The following is a 24,649-nucleotide window of genomic DNA, read 5'->3' as shown; positions in this document are numbered from 1 at the left end:
TCCTCGCTTTCAAAAGATCGGTGGGATGGCAGTTGGTTCCAGAATTTTTTTTTCAATTAAATTTCTAATTGCATTCTGATTAAATCCACTATAGAATTGTGCTGTAATTCTCATTTTAAGTATGCCACATGGAATATTCAAAACATTCTTTTTCCATTTGTTTGTGCCATTTTTCAAAGATTTCCGAGTTTTTAATTCAAAGACAAATGCAGGTCTCAGCAGGGCTTCAATGCATTTGACTCACCAATTGTTTGCTCAGGCGATGAGGTCAGGAACCGGGTTATGGATGTTGGGTAATTTGAGGAGTTGATTCATAAATAAAATTAATCCTTTCAGCTTGAAATATTGCAGAATATCATAAATAATGCTAATTACGCTTGAAAAACCTATAGCTTCTCTCCCCTCCCACACACACATACACAAACCCAGAGCTAAGGCACTGTGTCATACAGCTGTAACTCTGAGTAGCGTAGTGGAGCATGTAAACAACTGGTTGGAATAGATCACATCACATGTAAACAAGTGAGCAGAGATCTTCATTCTGGGTGATTTCAAACAGAATGACAAAAAAAACGTCTCCATGTAAACCTGGCTAGTGCTAGAAAATAATGGTTCATTGCTTTATACTGCAGATGTGAACAGACGTAGGCCAAAAATAAAATCTCGATTTTTTTAATCGATTTTAATCGATTTTAATCTAATAAACCCAATAAACATTTATTTAAAGGCTGAGTTTATTCAAAAATAATTCCTGAGCAAAATGTTCAGACAACAATAATGTATTCTGATTCTAAAACATGCATAGTTTGTATTTAAATGCCACAATTAAGTACGGGGTAGTTGGTAGCTATTGTAAACATGTCTGCATTCTGCCAAAATTACAACTCACAATAACATTTGGATATATAACAGAACAGAAGAACAACAGCTTTTAATAATCCAGAAGACAAAATTCGATTTCATGATTTAGCAAATTTTCAACAACAAAAAACAACGATTAATTGAATTTATTTAATTTGAGTATACCATGAACCATCCAAAGTTTGAAAAGTCCCAAAAGAATTTGGGATTGCAAACCCCCATCAAGTGTGATGTAATACAAAATGTCAGCAAACTTTACGAGAGTTCAGCTCAGTGAGCATCTAAATGATTAACTCCACAGGTGTAGTTTCTTGTTCTCTGGCTTTTATGTGTTGCCAATGCCACCACAGAAAGGCACTAATGATAAAATAATGTAATAATGACCATCACTTTGGAATATTTAAAAACAAATGTAACCAAAGTTAGCAAATCCATTCACTTTAAATTGTTAATTACCAGCACCACAGAACAGAAAGTATTTAACTGTATGATTAATATTTGGAGCTGAGGGCTGGCTAACTTCTTCCAAAAAGAAAAGGGTAAGAGTAAGCCATAATATGAGGCCGTAGTTGAAATGTCACAAGCGGACAAATGCTGTTGACAAGACGACAAGAGAGCTTTGATTTGCCTACAGCAACACCCGCCTTGCACACAAGCACGTTCCTCTCGCTTTCTCCGTGTTTGGTAACGGTAACTAAGCTGTGCTGCTCCAGCCAAGACTTTGTGAGTCACACCAACTACAACAAAGACTCTATTACAGCTCCCTGCTCGGTACCCTCCCTCAGTCTCCCCTCTTCTTCAACCCCCGTGTCCTGCCCTCCTTTAATACAATGATGAGTGTACTTCCTTCACTTTTCTCCCCCTTGCCTGCGTCCATCCTCTCATTCATGTGCTCCAGGAGGCTTTAGCGGCAACCCCATCGTGCCATACATACCTCTGCCCTGACAACAGGACCAGACAAAAGCAGCGAGGCGCTACAACTCGGGAGACTTGAGTTTTATGGGCTTTATGGACTAACTGACAGGTCATGACTTACTGATGTCGGCAAAGGGGTGCCATAGCGTTTGTATGTGTTTGTCCACAACAGCCCATCTGAGCCCCCTGTGGTCTATTATTCAACTCTGACCACAATCCTCATGTCTGGTGACTGGAGATCAATCTTGACTGAGGCCACATGAGGGACGCCCAAGACTGAACAGCAGGTGTTTACATTACATCATTGATAGATTAAAAATGAATACTTTAAGGTGGGGCACTAACAAGACGGATCCCGTACAGACAATTACATAAAAGAGAGTGGGGTAAGATGCAAACGTCTATGTGTCTTTAAAAATATAAATAAATCGAATGCTAACATAATATGTAAAACAAGAAGTATGCCTATGTTCACACATCTGAAAAGTTGTTACATCACACAATACTGCATTTAAAAAAAATATATATATATATTTGTTTTTAACAGCTGTTTGATTATTACAAATCAGTAAATCACACTTTAATATTATTTTAAATCATATAAACAGTTGATGATATGGGCGTATATGGGTACGTCTTTCCAACATTCCGATTTTACATTTCACATATAGAAAAAACCCACCACAAGACTCTCATATCATTACCGTCTAGGAGTTAAAACCAGTTTGTTTTTGCATCCTTAAAAAACCCACACACATAGAGGCTTTTATTTTTATGTGTTAAAATATAACATCAGTTTAAACCAGTTCTTTGGATTATTGTCTACCAGTAAAATTATTTAAACGCTAAATCATGTTTAACAAGACCGCTGTGATCAAGAGTAGCAGCTGTGATTGAAATTGGTTCCATCTAGTGTTCAGGGTGGGAATTGTCTTACCTCTAACCGTTCTTTACCCAAATGTTTGAGGGGGAGCGGCCACAATATGAGGATATCAGACGAGATGTGATCTGCCCCTCTCCAACTATGGTCTTCCTGATTAGAAATCATGCATGACATGAGTGCACAGGGGCACTAAATCTGCTTGTAGTGCACTTCTAAATCATCCACTCAGAACTGAAAGTGGAAACTACAGTGATCTAGGATTATGCATGTTCCCCTTGCATTTATTTCTGTAACTTCCAGTCATTTTCAATACCGCTTGTCCACATTAGGTTTGGGGTGAGCAGGAGCCTAGTTGTGGTACACCCTGGACTGGTTTCAAGCCTCGCACAGGTAGACATCTCCAGCAACCTTTGTTTTAGGGGCTCCTCAAACCTGTATAATAATCCACATTTTTGATAAATGTACCTGAAATCTGATTATATATATATTTTTGTAACTAAGGGATTATTAGAACTACAAAAAGGCAGCTGGCATTTTATCCACTTGTTCTTTGTTTTTGAGCCTCACTTGATGAGTTCCACGCAGTCTCACACTTGTATACACAAAAGACTGTGATTCTACACTTTGTACTTCACCATGCAAGGACGAAAATAAGATATATCTTTTTTTAAATATTCATTTAATTATTTATGTTTTCATCTATTTATTTATTTTTTACAATGAAAAACAAACTCGGTCCTCAAGCTTTCCCTCTTCCAACACGAGCTGATTCCAATCAACAGGATCGTTATCAGGCTTATGCAGAGCTCGCTGATGAGCTGATTATACATCAGCTGTGTTGGAGTAGGGAAAGAGCCCAAATCTGCAGGACTTTGGCCCTCGAGGACCGAGTTTGCCCACCCCTGCCAGCCTGTCTCCATGTCTGTCCTGTCTCCTTGTGTAATATCTCCAGATAATTACTTTAGTGCAATTAAAAAATGACTGCAGTAGCTGATACGGGGCCTAAAGCGCTTCGTTTGTTGTATAGGACTGGGGTAATTTACTTGACCCGTGTTTGACTCACACAAGCTGGAAATATACTTCATCTCTATAAAGTATATGAAACATATTTTCCTTATAGTCGAGTAAATGGGTGGAAGACAAACACTAGTTTTTAATGACTGATATCCAGTAATGTGTCAACTATTTCTTAGCAAATTATATCAAAGAGAAATTTTAATACGGTGTGCTTGTTACGGTTACACCAGGGATTGGTAAATGGTGGCCCATGGGCTGCATACGCACATTCAGAGGGGCCCTCAATAACAATTTTAAAAGAAACATCTTTAATATAGCTGAGCAGTCTTAAGTTATAATAATAGTTTTACCACAAGATGGCAGACATCGCTCACCAGTGCCTCCAGTGTAGCTGTGCATCAAAGAAGAAGAGAGAAGCCATTGGATCAAGAAAATGGTGTCACCATGGTTGGTGAATCCAGGTTCAGGAAGTACAAATCTGAAACCATTTGGCCTGAGCCACAAGTGCTTCTACTCAACAGGTGGAGATGAGCTCGTTTACCTGCCAGTTACGCAGAACTACCTGTGGCTAAAGCCAATATGTGGCACGGCTTTTACTTTCTGGACCTGGATTCCCCAACCCTGGGAGGCACCAGATTGGTAACAGCAGTCTAAGGCGACTGCAGCTTTTGGAGTTTGCTTGTAAGGAAGCAGAGTCTGGGAGTTTCCGAAGTGGGCCCTCCTCTCTCTGGGGTTGAGGTCACAGAGTTAATTAAAAAGCTTCTCGGTGGCAGATGAGATCTGACCAGACTGCATAAAAACAGTTGGTCACTGGTGAATCACAGTCTTCAGCTGCCATTCAGGTGAGGAGGGAAACTAATCTTGGTTTGGGAGAAGCAGTGTGGGGTTTGTCCTGTCTTTGGAACAGTGAACCAGCTCTACACTTTCAGCAGAGTTCTGGAGTTCATCCAAGCAGTCTGCACCAGCCTCCATGGACTTGGAGGGACATTTGTCAGACTTTTGGTACACGTGGTCTGCAGAAAGTTGAAATGGCTTTCATTGAGTGTTAGGGTTATGAATTTCTGGTTTGCTGGCCTCAATAATGGATCCATGCTGTTTGAAAATATTGAGGTTCTATTGGAGTCCTCAAACCGCAGTCTTCAACTCCCACTGGAATGGTTTGCAACCAAGTGTGAAGCGTTTTGGAAGGAAACTACTCTAAATCTGAAGCCATGGACTTCAGTCAGAAAATGGTGGACTGCCCTCGATCAGATCGCGGATGAGATCCTTTCCCAAGAGCTCAAGCATCTTGGGGTCTTGTTCACAAAGTGAGGGATGGAAGGCTGCAGAAGCAGATCGACAGGCGGTTTGGTGCAGCGCCTGCAATGATCCAGACAGTCTGTCGTGGTTAACTCTTTGACTGCCATAAACGTTATAAAACGTTTAGCATAAACCTAGGGAAGGGCGCCGAGGACGTTAAAAGACGTCCCCTATGTTTTTTTTTTTTTTTTTCAAAAACGGGTGCAGGAAAGCCTTGGGCAGCTGTGCTGAAAGAATCAGGCTGATCTGATTAGTCAAAGACTCGTTTTGGCCCCTAGAGGGCAGCGATGACTCTCTTTGCACAAGGTTGGATGGGCCGCCCACCGTGGGCGTCAGTAGAAGACGTGAGGCGGAGCTAGAGTGTTGAGGAGACAATGGCTGATCCAAGCCACAATGGCTAGACCAAGCAACCGGTTACAAGCAGCTCACGCTTGAGCATTTTTTTCAAAGACGGAAAGCATCAATCAATACTAAAAAGCGCATTGATGTCAACGATGATGATGACAACGAGCTCTACGCCAAAGTTGGAAGCCTGGACGTGTTTACGATCACGTTGTAAGCCTCACCGGCTACGCGCGGCTAGCGCTGCTAAGGCCGGAAAACGCGCACAATAGCCGGCCGGGTACTTCTGCACAAGCGGACATTCGATCGGGCGATGGAGAGTTGGCATCGACCAATGCAGATTGATGTCAACGATGATGATGACAACGAGCTCTACGCCAAAGTTGGAAGCCTGGACGTGTTTACGATCACGTTGTAAGCCTCACCGGCTACGCGCGGCTAGCGCGGCTAGCGCTGCTAAGGCCGGAAAACGCGGAGCTGCACAAGCGGACATTCGATCGGACAATGAAGAGTACCCCGAGTCCAATGCATATTCATCGGAGGAGCGGGTACAGTCTGATCACGGAGAAGACACTGTTTCTGGACTACGATGCCACCATGAATGGACTGGATAAAATGGATCATGCAAATGCTGTTGCGTCTTCTTGCACGCAGGAGAGTGTTACACAAAGAAAAACTGTCGTTGAAACATCCACATATTTGTAAATAGCACCACAGTTGCACACATTTGTAAATAGTTTGCCAAATTGTTGTCAAATTGTTACACTGTTGAATGTAAATAAACGTATTTTGCTATCAAAAAACACTTTTTCATTCTTGGTGGTAGTGTTTTATAGAAGTAAAGCACTATTTAGGTGTTTGTGGCATCATTCATGGACAAAAAGAAGTGTCAAATTCACTAGAATGCATGAAATAATATCGTTTCACTAAAAGCTTGATTTCTCCGTATTTGAGTTCAAAACAAGCGAAATCGGATGCAACTAACCATTTTCTATTGTTGATTACTAAAGAACGGAATAAGGTAGAAACAAACTCTTTTTTTCTGATGAAAGATGAAAGTCCAATCTTTCATTTGGTAGTACGTGTGTTTCCATAGTCCAAACAGAACATTTTCTGTGGACCTTGAAAATCAGTCAAAATGCTTAAATCGGCTGGCACTGGCGGCATCCCTTTTCTGAAAACGTCTGGCAGTCAAAGAGTTAAGAGGGATTTGAGCCAAAAGCGGAAGCTCTTGATTTACTGGTCAGTCTAAGTTCCCACTCTCACCTAAGCTTTCTGCCATTAATGAAAGAACAAGATCACATATACAAGCTCCTCCTGAATTATTTTTCCTCTGCAGGGTGTCTGGGCTCTCAAGAAAGGGTGAGAGGGTTCTTCATCTGGAAGCGGCTAAGGGAAAAAAGTAGTCAGAGGAAGTAGCTCGGGCATCTAGTTAATATACCTCCTGGATGCTGGGGAGGTGTTCGGGGCGCATCCCACCGGGATGAGGACCCTGGAATGACCCAGGACATTCTAGAGAGACTATGTCTTCTGCCTAGCATTGATGCCTTTTGAAAAGCTGGATGAAGTGGTTAGGAAGTGGGAAGTCTTGGCTTCAGTGCATATTTTGCTGCCCCTGTGATACAACCCTGGATAAGCAGAAGAAAATGGACGGATGAGTGGATATTGAAAACTAACATAACTGAATATAAACAATGTTATCCATGGTGTCACAATACATTTTTAATACGCAACAGCATACATTTGTTGAAAAGAATTGTATTTTTTTACACGTTTTTCCTAGGCTGTCTTCCATATTAAACAAATGAGAGACTGCAGGATGAGAGTATGTTTACAATACAGAGCAGATCAAAATCTCCTGCTGTTAAAATTGAAGTAGAGTTCACAAGGATGTCAAATGAAAGCTGAGGAAGCAAATCCACATTTTGACGAGCGTGTTCAAACTTTCATATCTTCTTCTGATTCACTCTTATTTGCTGGTCTTCCAGTTTTTGACACGACGTGGCAGTTTTAGGACTCAGACGCAGAGATAGGGGTTTGAGGCCAAGGCAAATATTTATTAAACAAAAAAAACCTCCTCGTTTAGAGGGGAAAAACAAAGGCTATTAAAAGTTAACTAAAGGCGCTCCAAAAAGGGAGGATGTCTAAACTACAAACAACACAATATAATTCCTAAACAAAACCATACTGTGGCTATACAAAAATACAAACCAAAGTTATGACTAGATACAGGACAACAAGGCTGAGTACTATGACTGGCTTGAGTGGCTCTGACGAAAACACTTAGGCACAAGACAGGGGAGACGCAGACCATTTAACACATGAGGGTAATGGGAAACAGGTGGACACAATCAGGAATCAGGATTGACACTGACACCGCATGAGGAAGGGCAAGTGACCTGAAACGAAAGGAGTCAGAATTTTCAAAATAAAACAGGAAATGACAAGACAACCTCACCGCGGTGTGACAGTTTTCTGTGCTTGTCTGATTTCTATACAACATCTAAGCCAGACAAATAACTTTAATAGTGGTAGCATTTGTTAATGTAATGCATTTTGAATAATTCAAATTACACCAAAGTGTCCTCAAAAAATGACTTGGTCTCATAAAATATTTAACAAAAGCAAATCTGTTTTGTGGCTTGCTGTGGAGATGAACATGATTGAGCCATAAATTACCCAGGCACAATGTTTTCCTCAGACAGAAGGAGAACATGTGAAGGGAGAAGGGAGGCACCAGACCATGAGAGGACATTGTGAAAATCATGCACGGTTGAGAGAGAGGCCTGACATCTGGTATGTAGCATGGAGTTTGAGTCCTGGAAGAGCGCTTTGAGAAAAACAAGTATCCACAAAAGTGTTCGGCTGAGCACACTGAAAAGTTCTGAAATTCTGAGGTTACTGAGGTCATAGTGAAATCAACTTGGCCTCTAGTCCCAGCAGCCCCGGCAGGAGCAAAGAGGACAAGTGGTAAGCATCATCATCTCATGACACAGCAGTACCCTTACAGCATTCGTCCCTGTTCCTCATCCTCATTCACAGACCACCAAACCAATATGCTTTCCCCTGACTAGAAGAAGCCAGTGTAGATGTGAGATGTTCCAGAAACATGTTGGAGGGTTTGGTGGAAATGCAAGATGATTATACCAGCCAGAGCGTTCACAGGCTGAACACACAGTTCACCAGCAGAGGGAACAGCAGCACCAGTTTCAGCTGTAGGAAGCAACTCAGCCATCCTCTGTCAGGCCAGCGCCAAAAGTGTTTCCTAAAAAAACACTTGGTTTAATCCGCAGAAACATGGAATATTGGTGTAAATTTACGATTTAAAAAAAATGAGGTGGTGGTCGTTCATCTGGAGAAGCATAGCTGGGTCATTCCAAAATTGGTGGGCATCTTCTATTCCCCCTCATAAAATGAAAAATAAAATAAAATATATATCTTTATGTGTGCATTGTGTGGGGTCTGTCACAACAAACCTTTTAAGATTTAAAAGTCACTATGTGTGTACCAGGACAGAGACTCCTGAACGCCCGCCCACCCCTCAGCACTCCTTCACACTCTGAGTCTTTGTCTTTGGCTCGTTCTATGTAAGCACAGACATGGGTGATATATTCGTTGCTATTGTTACCTCAAGTTTCCAAAATTAAGGCTGACACATGGACACAATCAAAAATAGTACACACACACACACATATATATATATATATATATATATATATATATATATATATATATATATATATATATATATATATATATATATATATATATATATATATATATCATGTTCAGGGTGACAGATGAGCCGTAAGCTACTTTTCAAGCTGTTTTATGATGGGTGATTCAAATCCAACACCTCCAATTTTCTTGTTTTTCCAAACATTCCTTGCATTTTACAGTAAAATCGACAAACTGAATGATTGTTGGTTTCCACAACTCCCCTTAACAGGGCCAGAACGTCGATAGTGAAAGTCATCTTCATCTTATTCTCAGCAAATTCCAGAGCTTCTCACCCTTCTCTTCTCTTTCTCACAGCCTCTTTCTCCACTTCGATGCCGTCATGTCTGGTCTGGAAACGAATCACTCTGTGTCCGAGTCATGCTGGAAGGATATCAGAGTTTGAGGGGCTTCCCTTCATCATTGACAATACTATTAGTTTAAACCTGTGTCTTTTTCCACTCTACTCACAGCCAAAAAAGGATCTCTGTGTGAGGAGAACGCTTTACAAACATGCAGACCAGGATTTAACTGCTGGTGAGTAATCTGACTCCAGTAACGTCAACCCCATATTAATTGTCAGCTATGAAGACAGCTTAATATAACATAACTTAAAAATAGGTTTCTGCATCACCATAAAAGCTTGTTAATTTTGAAAGAGTTGTCGTGTTGTTTTGTCATCCTTGGGCGTGTGCACACTGTGCTGACTGCAACGGTAGGCTAATCGCTTGACTTTTCAGACACGACACGCTTAGGTTATTTCTGCTGACGGTTGATAGGGTGCTGGTACTCCCCTTATTCCACTGTTGCCAGGTAAATTAGGCGGTAGGTAAATTAGGCGGTAGGTAAATTAAGCGGTCTCTCTCTCTCTCTCTCTCTCTCTCTCTCTCTCTCTCTCTCTCTCTCTCTCTCTCTCTCTCTAGTCTGGTCTTTCGTATGTGCAATTATTGTTGACATTGCTGGCCAACAAGTGAATCAGAAGCACTAACGTTACTGTTAGCTGGCTGATCTTCACTTGCAAGATTAACGTGTCGTCACGTGTCATCATCAGTATCATCCATAAGTAATTTTGGGAAAAATATATGACTTGTGTTTGGGACCAACATTCTGGCGAGCAAGAATGCGGCATTAGCAGTCTAGGTTATTATATCTATATATATATTGTATCACACTGGCTTGGTGTTGTGTCATCCTGTGAATCCGCCTCTTGAGTCTGATTGTGTTCTTTTTGAAGCCTTGATTACATGGTAGCGTTTTCATGTCTTAACGCAAGAGCTACTCACACTTTTAGGTAGGTTAGCATTACGTTTACAGCGGGTAGCTTGCACAACGCGTGCACACTTCTCTCGTAACGCACAGAGCTGTAAGGATAATGGAGTCTTGGCAAGATGACGTAGTGGCGCTGCAATTTTTTTAAGGATCCAATGAATTAAAAAAATCAGCAAATTAATCACACGTTCCATTTGTAGACAAAGAGTGCATTTTGTTTAACAACATTTTGTAGACATTTTAGAAATGCAATGTCAAAATCAAAACCATAAAAAGGAAAAATACATTGTTATCATTGTCAAAGCCAATCGTCATCATCTATAATTTGTGTGGACCAGCCAGGACATCTTCTGTGCATGAGAGCAAGGACAGCACTGATGCCAAAAATTAACATTCACCGTTGCGTGCAGTGTGTGTACACATTTTGTAAAACGATCAGATCAAACAATGTTCCCTTATAGCATGAAGTCATAACACAGACATCCATTATTAATGTTTTGCTCCAGCATTCATTGGCTTGACTTCTTTTGTTTCTGAGCGAACATTACACCAAGACAACAAATAAAAAAAATTTTTTAATCTGTACATTTTCACTAAATCTGTGTCACTGTAGTGAACACTGTCATATTCCTTGCGTCCTCCCTGTTGCCATCTGTCTCGTTAAGTTTTGTCAGTTGGTCCCTTTTGTCATTCAATCGGCTCTTTCACCCACGTGTGTCTTGTCCAGGTGTCTCTCATTGTCTCATCAGTTTGTATTTAGTTTGTGGTTGTTTTTATTAATGTTAAAAGCCTACTAAGATAAAAGAGATCATTAAAAATTGTAAAAAAATATATGGAAATAGTTTAATATGGTGGGATATCAGCACTTCTTTTCGCAGTTATACGTTGCTTTATCTAAGGCCCCGTCCACACGAAAGCCAGTTTCAATGTATCCTTGCAAGTTTCTTACCGCTTAGGCCGTTCGTCCACATGATGGCGGGGTTTTGGAGCTTAAAGCCAATCACTTTTGAAATCGGGCTCCAGAGTGGAAAGATTTTAAAACGCGCCCCGTACACTTCCATCTGGACACCATGTGCAGGATACTCCTCCAGTGATGACGTAATGATCGCAGCTCAATGTTGACGCATTGTCGCACATTGACTCGTATGCGCCAATTCTCGCGTAACAACAATGGCGGATAGCCGTGTAGTAGTCGTTTTGCGCCGCCTCCTAAGCTTGCTTATGCTTTTGCAGCAAAATATTTTGCTTCTTTATTCCCACGTTCAACAAGCGGTGTTGTACTTGAATCACCCGCCATTGTCACTTCTCCTGTGTTCGTCTTTTTCATGTTGTTTCTATACATGCAACGACAATCTGTAGATTGCAAAGTTTAAAAAGTTAGATTGTTAAGTAAAAAAAAAAATTGTTCGTCTTATTCGCTGATTCTTCTTTTACGCTTTCCGTTAACTCCCTGTGGCTGCACTACAGCGCCACTCCAGACTTGGCATATACATTACAGCCGTTAAACGTCCTCAGCGTCTTCTTTTGGACACACGCAAGTCTTGAGTTGCTTCTGTGTGTACAAGATTTGTTTGAGGAACCAAGTCTGCTTTGCTTCCGTCTGGACGGGGCCCTAAGTCTTCAAAATGGCTGCCCAAGCATTTTCGATTGAGTGACCTTTAACTTCACCTTGATGTCACTTCCTCTCTTTGCACTACTTTTGTCAGTCGTCAGTGAGACTGCTGTGTGAGAGGTATGTTGTTCGACTGCTGTGTGAGAGGTATGTTGTTCGACTGCTTCTTTGTTTCTGTTTTGTTATAGAAAGCCTAAATTAGTCCATTCATGTTTTATTAATGTAAAACTTATGTGGATGTAATTGATTGTGTACAATGTTCATTTTGACAATAATTTTCAATTTAGTTTTAGTTATAGTTTTTTTTTTTAACAAAAATTAATTAATTTTCAGATATAATTTTGTCATCAGATTGCATTTTAGTTTTAGTCTAATTTTGACGAATATAAAGAGCAATTTTATTCAACTATATTGATCATTTAGTCGATGTTCGATCTTCAGCGTACATTTCAACTTTTATACAGAAAAAAAGACACATTTATACGACAGCGACAACACTTCCTGATCCCCTATCAGCTGACTAACACTATCCAATCAGATGCTAGCATACCATAGGTAAATGCAAGTGAATGACAGAGAGCAGCATATTCGACACATCAATTTAGATACTTGTACAAAAAAATACCAGAAAGAATGAACGTGTAAATAATAATTCTGGAAACATAAATGTGCAAGTAAATATACATTTTAACAAATTAACTTAAATGCCGGGTGTGGACCTTCGCAAAGCGAGGCGTCTTTGTCGCTGACCAGTGGCCGTACATAACGGTTCAAAGAGCAAATGCTTAACATGATATGGTTAGCAATTACTATTTCCTTATTAGGAAACCCGACCAAAAAGTATTGGCACAAACAGTCGAGACTACGTGTATTTCTCGCAAGTTCTTTTGATTTTTTTTCTCGCAAATCTGCCACTATATAAAGTTTATAAAGTGGCAAATTTGTGACTTTATAAAGTGGCAAGTTTTTTTTCTCTGAATATTGTACCCGCCCTAAAAAAATAAAAACATTTATAATTGGCCCTAATACGTCATTGTACATTTATTTGTAACTATAATTTAACAAACAATGTAACACAATTGTGTCTATTAAACTTAGTTTTAATGAAACATTTTTTAAATAACAATACTATGCCATCTTAAAACTTAACAATTAGTTTTCCACAATCACATAAGGCTAACATTTCTTTACAGTACTTGGTTACTTTATGGTAATGTTACCTGATTTTTCGGGTTGTGCTTTCACCTGTGACACTGAACACTGCAAAAGCTTGGGCAGCTCAGTACTCATATATGTTACTAATTTACGCTACGCTCACAATTCTTTTCAGTTTGACAGTTTAATGTACAACAACGTTAGCAACAGCAGCAAATACATTACATTACATTAGCGAATAACTTGGGATGTATATTACGTTCTGTAGATGTCTTTTCTAATTAGCCATGTTCTTCCCATGAATGACCATTCCACATTATTGTGTCTTTTCTTCTTCTTCATCAATTACATAATTACATTAGAAGCACGGAACACCAAATCAATCTTTGTCAGACGTTGAGATGAAGGATTCATATAAAGCAAGTCTCCATAATCTAAGATGGATAAAAATTAAAATAAAAAGTTGCTGTGACAAATCATTTCTTAACCTTACAAGAAAAACAAAACTTATTTCTAAAGAAAAAAAAAACTGTTTGTGTTTGTCAATATATTTTGTCATCTAAATCACCCGTTACGTAAAAATACCTGTCAAAAAAGTCTAGCACATGCTAGTCCCTAAAATTAGGTTTTATACAAATGTGTTTTATATTGGCCAGTGTGTAACTGACTTGCAATAGTGTCTCATTATGTCAGACTGTGTTCGTGAAACAGCATTTTTGTAAATATGTGTATGTTTTTAAATATAGGTGTATATGTTGTGAATTTTGCAAACAGTGTAGGAGTTATACAAAATTAGTGTGGTGTTTGGATCATTTTGGCAATATTTTGAAAAAAAGAACCCTGTTTTCAAATACTGTGGTTAAACAGCTTAAAAAAACGGGAAAATACCTTAGGCCCTTGAAATGGAGAAATGTAGTGACTTCAATGGGAACCTTTCTGATTAGATTGTGCTTGTGTGCACTATGTTTTTAGTTTTTGAGTGATAAGGACAGGCCTCCAGCTGTTTTCGTTGAGTATGCAACATAGCAAAGTAGGCCCACTCTGCCTATGGAAATGCAGTCACTATAATATGGAAATTTCCGAACATATGGACATGATTGTGTGTGTTTGTCTTACTGTTGAGTCGATCATCTTTCAAACTTACTATTGTTCCTTACTGGAAGCTTTCATCTGTATCTACTAACTCACTGTGTAGTCCAGGAAAACAGGTTAGTAGCTGCCTGAAATTGCAAATGTTTCAATAAATGTCTGCGGTCGGGTAACTGTTCTATTTATCAGATTATTAAACTGCTGCGTAAAAAGCATTTATATGATAGATAACATGACCTATAAAAACATCTGCAGAGTATTGCTTACATGCTCTGCACATTAAATGAACCAATAAAAAATGCTTCTCTGCAGATTTCACTGACAGCAGGCCACCCAGTCATTTATGGTGCTTTACTTAAAAAATAAATAAATAAATAAAACGTTTTCAATTTGCACTCACCAAATCTGTTTGAATTTGATGCATTGACTGCCATTTTGCAACTAAAGCAGTGTAAAGGGACTGAAAGAAGTCCTAACAGATGAGATCAGAGGTTGCTCTCACTTCCATGTATGGAGCTGGAGCTGCTGGCTCAAATATGCACACTAACATCGGGTAAACACAAGACATCAAGAGCACATTCCTCACCACATATACAACAACAGTATAAGGTGTGTTGAAAACTTTATAGATTGTTAGCATTGCATATGGCTGTTAGGTTGATTATAACGAGCAAGAACAGAGCACTGTGGCCAAGGCACAAGCAAAAACAGGCCTTCCGCCGCTATAATCACCTTCCATATGAAGCTCATTATCAACATAGCCCAGAAAAAAATATATTACCTGGGAAGCAAGAGCTTGATGCATTTTGTGTGTGGGGGAGCTTTTTGTTCCTGAATCCAGCCCACTGTTGCATTCATTTAGTTGATTGCTTATGTACTTAAATTAGCATGAAAGATTCATTGTTATTAAAATTGTCTATACACATTTTAACAATTTATACCTGATCTGATCAAAAGAGGCTCCAGAGCAAAATAGTTCCTCAAACTTGTCTAATATGGAGGGTCACATGCACGTTTGCTCAGAAACTGGAGCATTTCCTGCCACATTCAAATCAATGCAAGTTATCAGTACACAACATTCTTCTGTGGTGATGGGTGTACACACCAAAAGTAAAATTGTAAAGCCCAATGAATGAGACATTCACAGTTTTTATCAACACGTTTAAACAAATGCATGAACAATGGATTTGATGAATTATAATTAAAATGTCAAGATTTTTGTTTTGTGCAATGCTATTGAGCCACTGGGTTATGATGTTCTTTTTTTTCTTTTGTCCATTTGTTTGAATAGATGATTGTCAGCATTTACAGTTCAACAATGCTTTAGCTACAAAAAAGCAAAGAAAAAAGAAGACTAAAACAAATGTTATGTGAAGAGTTCGCTTTTGCCTGGTTCTTCTGCGTAAACCTTTGGTTTCATGTTTATTTTTTATGTGCGTAATGACTAAATGAGTTAGAGCAGAAGTGGCCCGCCCTTTCACCACACTGGCCATTCAACTGTGAAAATTAGTTTGTTCATTTCCACCGAGGCATCCGGACTTGATTTGCTAACCACAAGGCAAACTCATTAACAACTTCCAACGGAAATGCTTCTGAATAAACAAACATCCTCTATAATCACTTACAAGAAATCACTTTATTTGATCTGGTAATTACCTTTTAACATTTTAAATTCACATCTGCATTTTGGACCTCAAGTAAAAGCAACTCAGATGAGTCAGGCAAATGTAAACAGTAGTTGCAATGTTTTACATCTGGTTATTCCAAGCTGAAACGAAGGGGGGTGATGTCAGCTTTGGAATTTATTTTACTGAGAGCCATTAGAAAACCAACGTCACAACACCACTATCATTGAGTTATAAATGTTCAAGCAGTTGCGAAGAAGAGGACTCTTTCATTTGTATTTGTGATTCCTTTGCAATTCACCAGAACACAATCATACAGACACACACAGCATGTTAGAAACAACGGAAGTTGATTTAAGATCTTAGATAATAAATTGGCAATAATAAGAACACATTGTTGTGAAAAAGTCATTTAAAATGACTGCTGTCAGCATTCAACAGCCTGATAGCAGAAGGAATAATAATGATTTGGAGTACGGTATATCTTACTTCTACTCAGAGGGGCATGCTGGTGGCGGCCTGAACTGGGCGGACAGCACGTGGTCAGGTTGGCTGAGAATGCTCTTTGCCTTCATTCTCACCTGGTTCTCCCATAGGGAACACAAATCTCTCCAGTTTGACCCCAATGATTTTAGAACAAAGCTGACAACGCTGTTCTTGTCCTTGACAGACAATCCGTTGAACCAGCAGACAAAGGAAAATGTTAACTGACTTTCGATAAATGAACAATAAAAATGACCTAAAATCCTCCCATTGACACTGAAAAAGCTCAGATTCGTCATTAAATTGATTCTATATTGTCTATTTACAATAGATTTACAATAGATTCAATAGACTCAGTGTGGAAGTCAAACAAGGTAAAAAAAAAACTTTTCTGTAGATTGTTTGTGTTGGTATCATAACTTTCAAAACAGCCGCACTCCATAAGTACTGTCACTTTTCATTTGATAGCGTGCTTCAGGCTAGATGTCGACACAAACCCAAATCATCTTGGGTTCATCTCATGTCTCTTGCATCGTTCCTAGCTCCCGAAAACATTGAAAGGACAAGGACATTTTGACAGCATTTCGAAGAAAACAAGCATTAATATTCTCACTCATATGCATAAAGTATAATAAAAAAAAATTACAGAATTCGTGCTTGGTAACTAAACGTAAATGGCTGGGGATTGCAATTCCATACTGCTCTTTGAAGGTGTACATGTTTTGCTCACAAACCGGAAGTTTGTTTAGCAATTTTCCTTTAAATATAAATACAATTTGTAATTATCAATACAAACAATTAGAACCTTTTTTTAATAACAAAGATATATATATATATATATATATATATATATACACAAATATATACACGATTCATAGGTCACGATTCGATACCGATTAATCCCGATACAAATCTATAAATTGATTATTGCGATTTTTTTAAACTCAAATTTAGAAAATACTAATCACTAAACTTGTACATGTACACTGTAAGATTTGTATGAAAATGTATCTATCTGAAAATTCAGGTTGCAGTCCGTTTCATGTTTGAACAGCACTGAAGTGAAATATTAAATCTTAATGTTCCATTAATATAACATTCTTCCATGCTTAATGTGTAAATCTTGACCCTAAGTAAGACGTTTTGTTGAATAATCCCATAAAAATTATGTTTAAAAATCGATTCGGCCGCATATTGAATCGATTCGAGAATTGCGCGCTGTAATGTCGCGATATATTGCTGAATCTATTTTTTCCAACACTCCTAATATATATATATATATATATATATATATATATATATATATATATATATATATATATATATATATACATATATATATATATATATATGATTATTTATTTTTTTAACAACCTCTACTTAGCTGAAATTCACCTATTGTTTGTAACCTATCACCCGCGAAAAGTGAGGAAACACTTGTTTCAATTTTTTATATTTGTTAATTTGTGTTGAGGTTTTTTTATGTTGAAAAACATTAGTAATCCTACCTACCATTAATTCAACCTAAAGCGATAATGACTGCGCTTTAAAGTGTGAAAGCGTTTTGCAATTAATTAACTTTTACTTGATTCAACAGGAATCTAGGAAAGTTCACCTGCGCCATTAAGCATCCAGGTATTTATTTCATAGTCACACTGGTTGAATTTTTTGCCTGAAAAGTTCCTGAATCCATTTCCAATCACATAATCTTTTTGGATCGTATCATTCTTTATTAACCAAAAAAAAACACTTTCCTTAAGTGATACAATTGGGTTAAGTTGGGGGAAATTAATTCCTGTGTATTTCCACATTATGCTGTGGTAGAATACAGTAATGTCATTAGTGCATTGACCAAGATGACGAAAGTTAAACCTCTGGAGGTCACCAAAGATGTTTTCCCACAGATGATGACATCACCATGCATGATGCACAGTGATAGTGAAGAAGTCCCACCTTCAAGAGATTCAAACTAGATGACGCTCTTCAGAAGCAGCCACCTGCAGGAGCGTTCTTCTTCAAGCACAGTTTTGAGGACCAGCCATTCGCTGACCGTGCGTCGGACTGAAGTGAAGATCAAGCGCTGTAAAGGGACTTATTGGTGAGCGTTCACATTTAATCAAAATTCAATTCAGCTTGAGCAAGATTAGTTTTGTAACAGAAAAAAAAATCATGTTTTTATTATGCAAGATGATTTCTGTGTTTTAAATGCACAATCATGAATATTTAACTAGTACAGTTATGGGCCTACTGTACATTTCCTATAAACAAAGATATTGTTTGACTTTAACATGTCAGATGAGTCTCTGATGTGTGGTTTAACTGAATTTTAGTACATACGGCAGATTGTCATACACATGCATCCAATAAGAGCACTGTATGTGAGAAAAAGCATGATTTAATATTGGGGTACTTAAAAGTCGTGCACGACTATACCCCATTACAAAACAATTGTGATGATTGATGAGCAATTTTCGCTGCACGAGGCTCCCTTTCTACACTACTGGAAACTAAAACTACAAAGAACTGTTGCCAGCTCAATATGGATCTCATCAGTATGCGCAAATGTAGTGAATGGAGATGTCAAGACGAGTGTTACATTTTCTTCATAGTGGCCATTTTGGTGCCCTAAATGTAAATGCTTTGTGGTGCCCCAACCACCAGCCCACCCTTGACAGAAATGAACAATATCTGAGTGTTTCTCAGTTTTGCTTTATTTTACTAACTAACTAACAACTTTTTGTTTTAACTTGTCAATATTAATGTTTCAAAAACGTTCACAAAAATAAGAGTTGTATTTTTGTGAAAGTTTTTGAATAAGAGATCTACTGAAATTCACTATGGATATAAAAGATTTCATCCCCAAAAATGTGGTGATATAACTATTGCAAATGGGTAAACCTTTCCACCTATTTCGGTGGAGTCATGAGTAGTCCCTCACTCTATTGCTGTGTGTGAATAAAGGAGAGAAGAAAAAAAGAGTAGTCCTTCACTCTTGCGTGTTGATTCTACAAAAGTAGAATGGAGCAGATTATGATGGAACATTTGGTCACATTTAATTTATTTGTGCATTTAAGTCTTGGGCATTGTCTTCTTTGTTACTCAAATTAATATGCTATATGAGTAGAATAATAATCGAAATAAGGAATAAACCTGCTTTTGTAGTTTATAATTCTCATAACATTCACCACAAAAATTCTGGACCTCCTTTGAATAAGTTCCCTGTAAACCACAGGTATTAACAGCATGAACAGAACATTGAAAAGAATAATAATCAGATCCGCTGTAGCATTTTTACTTTATTTTTATTAGACATCTGTGATAATGGGGCAAATAAATAATAGAATGTTTCCACGTACCCCCTGCAATGTGCTCACGTAGGACTAGTCATCGCGGTTTGGTGCACTGAATTAGTTTTTCTATGGAAATTTGAGATGTCCTATAGTGTAAGTGAAGTAGGCTACATGCTTTTCTTTTGCTTTTCCACGCAGCTATCGGTCAAAATACTGTCATGTTTGGTTTCTGTTTTTGGTTGTGTGTCTCCCTTGGTCTTGTTGAGTGTAATCCTGCCCTTCCTCGTGTCAACCAATCCGTGCCCTCAGCCACTTGTGTCTTGCCCCAGGTGTGTCTTGTTGTGTCGTTAGTGTGTGTGTGTATATAGTCTCCTGTCTCCCCTCTGTCTGGGTTGGATCATCGTTGCTGTCACCACTCTGGTGTTTTGTTTTTACTTAGATTTTTGGTCTTTTCAGATCTTTGTTGGTTTTGTTCACCCAGTACCCCTGGTAGTGTTTTTGTTAAATAAATTGTTTTCAGAGTATAACATGCATCCCTGCCGTGGTTCTCCTGCCTCCCTGCATTTGGGTCCTCCAACTCCAACCGTGACAAATACAAGCACTTGTTTATAAAATTGAAAGATCAGTGTGTTGTTTGTGTCTTTAAATGAAAAGTAGTAATCATGTCTAGTAGTGTGACGTCATTGTGTGCGCGCACCCGTGGCAGGGGATAAAAAAAAAATTCCGGGGTTAAGTACATTGGCACAACACATGTTACGTACGACGTGTATATATATTTTAGAGGGCGGGGGCAATATTACGAGAGAAAAACTTGCAAATTTGCCGTTTTATGAAGTTGCGAGTTTTTTTCTCGTAATATTGCCCCCGCCCTCTAAAAAAATATATTTATACGTGGCCCTAATACGCAATGGGTGCTCTCGGCCCCGCGTCGTGGAAGAATTTATTTAATTTCACTCAATATAATATGGGCTCCAGGAGAGGACCGCAAATTTACTGACGAACCAGCGATCCCAACTACGCACTAGGAGCTCTCGCCCGCTCTCGCCCGCTCTCGCCCGCTCTCCAGGTGCTCTCGGCCTTTGTGTACGTCTAAAAAATGTATTTAATTTCACTCAATATGGGTGAAAGAAGAGGAACACAAAATGTATGGTTTGCACACTTTTATTATATAATAATATTACATTGTAAAAAACCTTGATTTTTTTGCACCAATACATAATACCCCCCCCCCCCCCAAAAAAAAGTGCAGAGTCTAATATGCTTCAATCAGCAATTTATTCTTAGATTTTAGATAGATTTTTAGATTTGTAGTAGAACAGTTACCATGTGACAGGATAAATGTCCAAGCTAATCAGATTTCTTGGCTTCCTCTTCTACGCATTGCAGGTGAAAATCTGTGAACTAATCTGTCAGCTATGACTTTTTTGAGAGTCTTACATTCAATGTCGTGATTTGTCCTCGTTTCAGCAGCTGCAGATGGAACAAGTTAATGAGACGTACAGTGAAGAGAGCAACTCTTCTCTCTGTCCCTCCATCGATGACTTCCGCAATCAGGTTTACTCCACGTCCTACTCCCTCATCACAGTGTTAGGCCTGGCTGGAAATGGCTTCGCCTTGGTGGTGCTGATCCGAACGTACCGCCCAAGTTCTCCTTTCCAAGTCTACATGCTCAATCTGGCTGTGTCCGACCTGCTGTGTGTCAGCACCTTGCCGATGCGGGTCGTTTATTACGTCAACAAGGGACAGTGGAACCAAGGAGATTTCCTATGTCGCATCTCCTCCTGCGCCCTCTACGTCAACCTCTACTGCAGCATTTACTTCTTGGCGGCCATGTCCGTGACGCGTTTCTTGGCCATTGTCTTCCCTGTGCAGAACAGACTCATGGTGACAGTGAAACAAGCACGTCTGGTGTGTATGGCCATTTGGATTTTTATCTGTTTAGCGTCGTCACCCTTCCTGATGTTTGGCCAGAAGTTTGACCCAGCCACCAATAAAACAAAATGCTTTGAACCTCCGATAGGTCAAGCTGTGTCAAGACTAGTCATGTTGAACTATTTGTCTTTGGTGCTGGGTTTTCTCCTCCCCTTCCTTATCATTCTGCTTTGCTATGCTGGCATTATCCTAACCTTACTTTCCCGCACCCTGGGGGTTCGACGTCAGCAGGACACGGGCCCTAAAGCCATTCGAATGATCGTCATTGTCCTCCTGACCTTCTTGGTTAGCTTCATGCCGTATCATGTGCAACGCACCATCCATATTCACTCCTTGTACCGGACTGACACATCCTGTTCTGAAAGGGTTGTTATGCAAAAGTCAGTTGTTGTGACGCTGTGTCTTGCCGCAGCCAATTCTTGCTTTGACCCGTTGCTTTACTTTTTCTCCGGGGAGGGTTTTCGCAACCGTATTAACTCCATGCGTCTGTCACGATCAGCTAGCACCTATAACCATTCGATTAGGCAAAATGTTGCTAGTACGGAGTCTGGTGACAACTAACAGCTCAATGCCACTTCTTTTAGACCCAACAGGAGCGCTGTCCAATAAAGGGAAATGATGACACGTTGGAAAAGGCTACCGGTACTCACAAACAAAAGCAGACTAGAATCGACAAGAATTTTGTCAAACAAAATGTAAAGCACTGTAATTAGAAGGCATCCTATGAATTACTGTGTTACTGTTTACTGGGTCATTCCATGCCAAATCACCCCAAAAATCAGAGTGAACAGATTTAGATTTTATTGAAAATAAAATTGAAACTTGTTGATAGTGAAGACACAACTCTAAATGTCAAATCTTATGTCAATTGGAGCAAGATTTTGAGAGCTATGGCAACAGGTATTGTTGGAAAAGAAATCAAATTTATGTTCTGTAATTTTGTAAAACGCTTTGTAACAGGCAGCTGCAGCAGTTTGAAAGCGCTATATACAGTTGGGCTTGAAAGTTTACATACCCCTAGGATATATACGGTATATTATGCACGCGCTGTATGGTAAGAAATAGGCTTAGTGCCCATAACATCCAAAATTCAATTGTTTTGATATTTTCAGAGGTTGAAGTTGACATGAGTAGAGATGTACGTGTGAATTTTGGTGACAATTTGCAGCATATTTGTGCCATTAAGCGGCGTTTAGCTTTTGTACATTTACAGTTGTGCTCATAAGTTTACATACCCCAAGGGTATGTAAAATTTCAAGCACAACTGTAAATAAAGATGACTTGACTTAGACTTTTTTAGTTGACCTTGAAATTGATCTTTTTGCATCACATGATTTTAACAAAACTGTTCATGAATCCATAACGTCAGATATTTACTGAATATTGGAGTCAAAGTATCCATATGATTTTCAATGAATACATATCCTGACTCCTTATTGCTTATTGTTTAAAGTCAAATATGCACCAATCTTCTTAATGATTGCACATTTGGAAGCCTTGTTGAATTCCCTTTCCAACAAAACCATTTGGTGAAGATTGACCCAATAGTTCCTGAGAAGGGTTCAAAGGAAGCCAAACACCTTTTTTACCGAAAATGTCAAAATTCGGGGGACGTAGCTCCCAAACCCCTGTTCCAATTGACCAAAAGTTGGAGATTTAATGTTGTGCCATCACTATCAACAAGTACACCAAGTTTCATTAAAATCAAAATGTGGTTGGTTAAACCCACTGGGTGGGCATGGAATAAACCTACTATGTTATTAAGAAAGCATCCATCCTAGTTCCTATGCTACTTTAGAGTGGTGCAGCAGCTGAATTTGGGGTGGCACACTAGAAATCAGTCACCAGTAAATCCCAAAAAGTAACAGACATTTATTTTCCTACAATTGACTAAATGGACATTGTATTTCCAGGCTTCTTTTCAACTTAAAAACAAAAAAAGTAAAACATAAAAAAGCGAAGGGCAGGGTACAGTTTTGACAGTTTTTATGACTGTCTTTATTCAACACCAGAAGTTTTGAATAAGATAAGGATGTGTAGAAAGTTTTAATAAAGATATTTCACACAAAATGTGGTATGTAGCATTAGAAATTCAATGTCCAGGGGCTCAGAAGAATTTGTTGTATTTTGACCAAGCTGTATCATATCTGTATTGCATGACTACTTGTGGTAATGCTGCAAGTGTCGCTATGTTCTAATCTTGGCTTTTCAGCAATATTCCCCACTTGCACAAATAACAAGTACAGTATCGTCATCATTCACAACATGACTTGAAAACAATGTGCTTGGGATTTTGCTAAAGCTAGCAAAACCTTGGGTTTCATTGCTTTCACAATCTATGTCATGGTCATACAATTTATAATAACAATCAAACAATCACAATAAATATTGCAGATAAGCACTTTCCTGTGAATGTATATCACTGCAATCTGTTTTTGCTTATGTCATGTACGCACGAGGCCAGGAAAGGCATACGGATGCTGACTACCCCATGCTTGTACTTGTGGTGAGTATTCCTCTCCAGGGTCTGCGTCACAAGGCTGAATGTATAGTACTTGGTTACCAACATGGTGCCCCGAGGCAGCAGGTATCCCCATAAAAGCCACATGAGCCTTTGGTTTGTTGTAAAAAATAATAATAAATAAAATCACCAGTGGAGGAACATAGTGATTTTTAAGAAATGTTATCAAAGTGATCATTTTAAAATGAAACATTTGCAGATATTTATTGAATATTGAATTTCAATTTGACATCTGTTTCCAATGAGCATGATCAGGGATTTATTTCACTTTTGTTATTAAAGGCAACTTGAGCAAATTAGTTATTTCAGAGGTTTGTATTAAACTGGTAGCTCTCAGTTTCTTCTTCTTCAAAAAAAAAAAATAATAATCCTGGTACCGTATATATTTAATTCCGATGGCTTGACAAGTTACAGCTTGTGTCCACTAGGTGTTACAACAACACAGATATTGTCCTTGCTCTTTAATATTCCATGCAGATTATTTTACAACATTGTGTTTTCCTCTCTCCCTCTTAAAGATGACATTCCATATTAGTCCAAGGGGTACAATTCATTCATTCCTATCTGTTGTCACTGGTACATCAATCACGCTATAAAGACAACGGTGAAAGAAATACATGCACTACTAACAGGAACCTT

At 38.8% G+C, this 24,649-nt stretch overlaps 1 protein-coding gene across 1 annotated transcript; it reads left to right on the top strand.

Annotated features, from left to right (window-relative positions):
- Nucleotides 1-9,357: 9,357 nt before the first annotated feature.
- cysltr1 (cysteinyl leukotriene receptor 1) lies at nt 9,358-23,679 on the top strand. The gene is made up of 3 exons (XM_086085221.1): nt 9,358-9,571; nt 18,172-18,365; nt 21,025-23,679. The coding sequence occupies exon 3, from the start codon at nt 21,034-21,036 to the stop codon at nt 22,048-22,050; it is 1,017 nt and encodes a 338-aa protein (XP_085941347.1). The 5' UTR covers nt 9,358-9,571; nt 18,172-18,365; nt 21,025-21,033; the 3' UTR covers nt 22,051-23,679.
- Nucleotides 23,680-24,649: the final 970 nt, after the last annotated feature.

This window comes from Leptonotus elevatus, chromosome 9 (assembly GCF_054856555.1).
Source record: "Leptonotus elevatus isolate MCC_2025b chromosome 9, RoL_Lele_1.0, whole genome shotgun sequence".
In the NCBI taxonomy this organism is placed as follows: domain Eukaryota; kingdom Metazoa; phylum Chordata; class Actinopteri; order Syngnathiformes; family Syngnathidae; genus Leptonotus; species Leptonotus elevatus.
This window is presented reverse-complemented; position numbering and strand designations above follow the sequence as displayed.